The 5,650-nt window shown below is 37.4% G+C and overlaps 1 protein-coding gene across 1 annotated transcript in view; it reads right to left on the bottom strand.

Annotated features, from left to right (window-relative positions):
- Positions 1-906: 906 nt before the first annotated feature.
- Positions 907-5,650, bottom strand: part of zc3h15 (zinc finger CCCH-type containing 15) — a gene marked incomplete in the record, with an annotated part of 10,409 nt that continues 5,665 nt past the window's right edge. The window contains 8 exon segments of the mRNA XM_062430478.1: positions 907-2,079; positions 2,081-2,182; positions 2,184-2,206; positions 2,917-3,052; positions 3,679-3,687; positions 3,690-3,791; positions 4,755-4,820; positions 5,555-5,635. Of these exon segments, the coding sequence (XP_062286462.1) occupies positions 2,011-2,079; positions 2,081-2,182; positions 2,184-2,206; positions 2,917-3,052; positions 3,679-3,687; positions 3,690-3,791; positions 4,755-4,820; positions 5,555-5,635 (588 nt within the window).

Below are 5,650 nucleotides of genomic sequence, written 5' to 3'. Positions count from 1 at the left end.
TATTCTTAGTAGATCACCTGCACCTTGCACCGTGCACGCAATTTAGTACCCACTATTTGGTATCTTAGTAAATCAGGCCCTATGTGTGACAAATAAAGTACCTTTACTATAACAAGCTCCCAATTAAATGACATTACATTTCTTTCTTATATCATTGTGCAGATGAATCAGGTGTTCCTCAGTAAACTTCATACTGCAGCAGACTGATTAACAGCTGTTTAATGGTGCAAAAACAAGACGTTAAAGTTTCGACACTTTAAAAGTAGTGTTGAAATATTTCTGTTTGCACTAAAAGCTGCAAATTAATGAATTTTGGCAGCTTTGAAGGAGTAGAGCAAGGGTGTCAAACTCATTTAAGTTCAAGGGTCACATGAAAACCATTGCATAATATCCTCTAAATAATATATATATTATAACTTTACGATAACCATGTATTTACTGTGAAAATTAGAGCAATTTCAACATTATTACACCTCCAGATTACAGATTATTTTTGCACAGAAGCTGCTGATTGACAACATGTTCAATATGTGTTCATTGTTTTTATTTTTTAGATAATTATATTCATGGTCAGGGTGAAAAAAAAACCCTCTGAAGCAGCAGAAAAATTGGAATTACTTTACTGCAAATTTATAAAGTAGGCCAGATTGGACCCTTTGGCGGGCTGGTTCTGGCCCCCGGGCCTTATGTTTGACACCCCTGGGGTAGAAGATGAATTTTGGGCATAATGCACATTAATAAATGGTCCAATTAGAAATGTTGGGATCAGCTGCTCACTGACTAAACCATGAAGAACAACTCTTAAAAACTGCAGCAGCTTTGCAATAATTAGTACATTTATAAATATAAAATATAAAATATATATAATCCAGGATTTTTAACATCATCCAAAGAAGAGACACACAATGGATGCACAGTAATATTTTATTTTTCCCCTGGGAGGCATCTCATGAGAATATTATTTACAATACTGGGCTGGCAAATGGGATTAATGTGGGGTTTCCTTCTTCCTGTTGGAGTTTTTCACAATAAGAGCGCTAATCTGGGTCTCAGAAAAAAAGGGCCACAACATTTCAGAAGCTAACTTTTTTTCTTCTTCTTCCCATTAAACACACAAAAATATAATGTGGGTTTTAAACTTCAGCTGAATGGACATGATAAACTGAAGTGTGAAGGCCATTAAAACAATTTGATTTTTAATTTTTTTTCTTTTTTTGGTTTAAACATGTGAAGCTTTGAACAAGACTGAATTTCTTACAACAGAATCACTCCTGTTCATTTCCCCCGCTGTGTAAAAAGCTCCCAATAATCAATAATCTGTAAGATTTATTGAAGCCTTTCTCCTCCTTCCACAGTATAATCTTCTTTATTAATTTTAAAAGTACAATGCCGTCATTTCTAAGCCCTTTTCTGTTGTAACATCTCACTCTGCAAATCATTATATTACAATATTTTAACTTTGATTCGGGTAGAAAAAGCAATTTGAAGCCTAATTTTATTCAAAAAAGTAAAAATTTATTCCAATGGAAAAGAAGACGAGTGAGCTTGTGGAGCGACCCCCCCCAAAAAAAAAGAAGAAGAAAAAAGTGCACGACAGCAGCTAAAGTCTCTCTTTTTTTTAATATTTCTGAGCAACATTCATGTGGAGTTGGCCCTGATGATCCCTAATTTGGCCCTGTGGACACCCGATAAGAGGGGGGGAAAAAACAAAATACCCTGAAGACTCTGTGGGCTGTGAGAGAGAGAGAGAGAGAGTGATTTTGGGGAGGCGTAAGGGGGGGGGGGGGGGTGATACAGAAAACAGAGGGGGCAGAGACAGGAAGTGATGTCGTGATATAGTCAGGCTTTTATTACTGGAGTCTCTGAAATCTTTTTAAAATCATTCAAACATCGGGTCTCTTTGTTGTTTAGCTCCATGCATCCATCAGTCCACCTTAAGTCACTTTAGTCCATCTCCAGCTCCCTCCTTCCTCCTCCACTTCCTCCTCCACTTCCTCCTCCACTTCCTTCTCAGTCTTCCAGCGCCATTGTGTTGAGCTCCTCGTCGAGTTCCTCTAGATCTTCTCCCGTGAACAGGTTTTTCGTCCACCGGCACATCTTCGTCCTCGTCTTCTTCTTCCTCTCCTTCGTCTTCTCCGCCTCCCTCGGCACCCGACAGTCCGTTGGCCTCGGCGCCGCCAACCGCACGCTCCGTTCAGCTGTTCCTCTGCAGACACGACGACGACGAAGAGGAGGAGAGAAGAAGATACAGACAGGAAGAGATGATTAGATGTGACAGAGGTTTTTTTGGGTCATATTTTATTATGTAGTTATTTGAATATCAGAAGAACTCATTTAGCCTTTTTTAACCCTGTAATGCCAGCTGCATCATATGTGATACATGAGTTTTAAAGATCTCTAAATCATCAGTGTGATCATATTTTCTTTCCTATAAAAACCTGATAAATGTAGTAAATGAGTAAATAGTTTATTTTATGGTAAATTCCTGTTTAAAATGTGTGTTTCAGATTATATACAGCAGGTATAAAGAAGGTAATTCATCTGTAAATCTGTCACTTTTCATGCATTATTTATTATTATCATGCATTAAAAAAAGAAGGTGAAGGTTGAAGGTGGTGATGTGAGCTTTTTTAATGCAGGACCTTAATAAAAATGTTGTATTCAATATGTTTGTATTTAAAAAAGCTATGCTATCAAATCAAATATGATACAAAACTCACACATTATTTTTTTAATTACTTGTCAGAAGGTCCAATAAACTCTAATTTCAAAGAATTCAAATTTTCTGGTTCAGACTTTACAGGGTTAAACATCATCTTTAGTAATGATTTGAACATCATGTATTAGACGCTGACACTGAGAAATCTAACAAGGCAGAAATCACTTTTTTTTTTTAAATCTGAGAGTTTTTCTTACCGTTGTCTTCTTCCGTGTGCTGCTTCTTATTCTTGGCAGTGAAGCGGTCCGTGGACGCTACGGTAATACCTGTGTTGTCGACCTCTTGTGGAACGAAACGGGATAAGTCTATGTCCTGGATATCTGTAGTGTCAATCTGAAAAGGTACACACATCATGATTTAGAGAAGTAAACATGGATTTGTCTCTTATTTTCTATATTAAATGAACATTAGATCTTTACTCCGTGTCTTATTGTTTCCTTTACCTGCCGAGGGTTTAGGGTTGGAAACTAGCTGGTAGCTAAATCTGGTAAAAAGCAGCTTTTCTCTTCTTTGAGATGAATGTATTTTGTACATCGTCTCTGATATAAATACATTTAAAATAAAATAAAATTTAAAAGAAAAATGGTGGAAAAAGTTAATCACTGTTTCTTAAAAACTCTAAAAATAGCTGTTTTCTTGCTTAAAAATGACTCAAACCAATTAATTGACGACCAAAATAGTTGATGCATCTAACTTATATTGTGTCTTTATTGCAGAAACTGTATATCAGCAATGCAATCTACATTAAACACCAACCACAGTGGTGCATAAGTATTGTTTTGGGGACATTTCACAGCAGAAATCAACAGGAAGTCAGACACAGTCAAACTAAACAACCATCGACTGTAGAAGAGGAGAGAAGAGGCGTCTCCTCCTTTTAACACTGTCCAACTAATTCAGTGAGAATCTGCCACAAATACACTAAATAATAAAAAAAGAAGAAGAAATTTCATGATTACCTCTTCCTCATACTCTCATCATCATCTTGGTTGGTGTATCCAGTGTCGTCGGCCTCTTCGTCGTCGTCGTCAACGAGCTCTGGACGGAACTCAAACACCTCGCGGCCGCTCACCTGCAGATTAGAAGTGATTTAATTATTAAATCATGTAAATAATGTTTTATTGGAGATGGAAACGATCAGCTTCAGCTTCACTGTTGGTAACACGAGACAAACTGTGAGCTCAGAGGGAGAGATCACGGAAATCTATACACACTGTTTTTCTGACAACTTTCGGTTCAATAAACACACACACACACACACAGAGACACACACACACAGAGACACACACACAGACACACACACACACAGAGACACACAGAAAGACAGACAGAAACAGACACAGAGACACACAGACAGACACACACAGAAAGACACAAAGACAGACAGACACACATATACACACACAGACACACACAGACAGACAGAAAAAGACACACACAGAGACACACACACACACAGACAGAAAGACACAGACACAGAGACACACACAGAGAGACACACACAGACAGACACACACACACAGAGACACACACAGAAAGAACCACACACAGAAAGACACACAAACACACACAGAAAGACACACAGAGACACACAGACACACACACACAGAGAGACACACACACAGAGACACACAGACACACACACACAGAGACACACACACACACAGAGACAGACAGACACACACAGAGAGACACACAGACACACACACACACAGACAGAAAGACACAGACAGACACACACACAGACAGAAAGACACAGACACAGAGACACACACACACACACAGAGACACACACAGAAAGAACCACACACAGAAAAGACACAGACACACACACACACACACACAGACAGAAAGACACAGACACAGAGACACACACACACACACACACACAGAGACACACACAGAAAGAACCACACACAGAAAGACACACAGACACACACACAGAGACACACACACAGAGACAGACAGACACACACAGAGACACACACACAGACACACAGAGACACACACACACACACACACAAGCCAGACTTACCACTAGCGATTTTCCAGCCTTAAAGTCGGCCTTCTTCTTCTCCATCTCCTCTCTCGCTTTATCCACCTGTTAAAATCAACAGCAACCAGTTAATACTTTATTACCGTTTAATTTAGTAACAGATAAAACCTTAACTCCTTTACATATTCATCATATTAAGACTCATAATTTAGTCTCTAACACCAATTTAGATTCATAAATGCCCCCATCAGTTATTAATAAATGTTTAATTAATCCTTAATGAAGCTGTTAGAGAGTTTATTCTGTTAATCTAATGATGGGAAAAAAAAGACATTCATAATCACTATATGTGGTCCAGGAGCACATTTTATACAATATAAAGAATAATAAAGAATAAATAGAATAAATGAAGGTCATATTTAGACATTTGCATATTAAAAAAATGTGTATTCGTTGCACAAGCATATACAAAAAAGATGCATTATATTTCAATTTTTGTATATATATCTTTTTTTTTTTACCTGTTTCAATGTTGTTGTTGTTTATTTAATTTGACTTTATTTTTAACCCATGTTGTTTATTTTAACTTGCTCTATGTGTTTGTCTTTGTTTTATTGCTCTACATGTAAAGCATTTGTATGAAAGGGGCTATATAAATAAAGTTATTATTATTATTATTACATTAGGAAAAGTATCAGGTATTTTTTACAGTTCTCAAATGTAAAAATGGCTCAAATTTAACCCCGAAAAAAGTAAGTAAAGGTTAAGAAGAGTTTGTTTTCTTTGAGGGAAATATAAAAAAATACATAATGCAGATTTTAGTAAAAATATGTTCCAACCTTCTCCTGCCTTTTCCTCTTCTTCCAAGCCAGGAAAGTCTCCAGGGTGATCCGAGTCACGTGGATACCAAGAGCTGCACGCTGAGAGAGGGAGAG

The sequence above is a fragment of the Scomber scombrus genome, chromosome 12 (genome assembly GCF_963691925.1).
Source record: "Scomber scombrus chromosome 12, fScoSco1.1, whole genome shotgun sequence".
In the NCBI taxonomy this organism is placed as follows: domain Eukaryota; kingdom Metazoa; phylum Chordata; class Actinopteri; order Scombriformes; family Scombridae; genus Scomber; species Scomber scombrus.
Note: the sequence above shows the minus strand (reverse complement) of the source record. Positions and strands in the feature narration are given on the sequence as shown.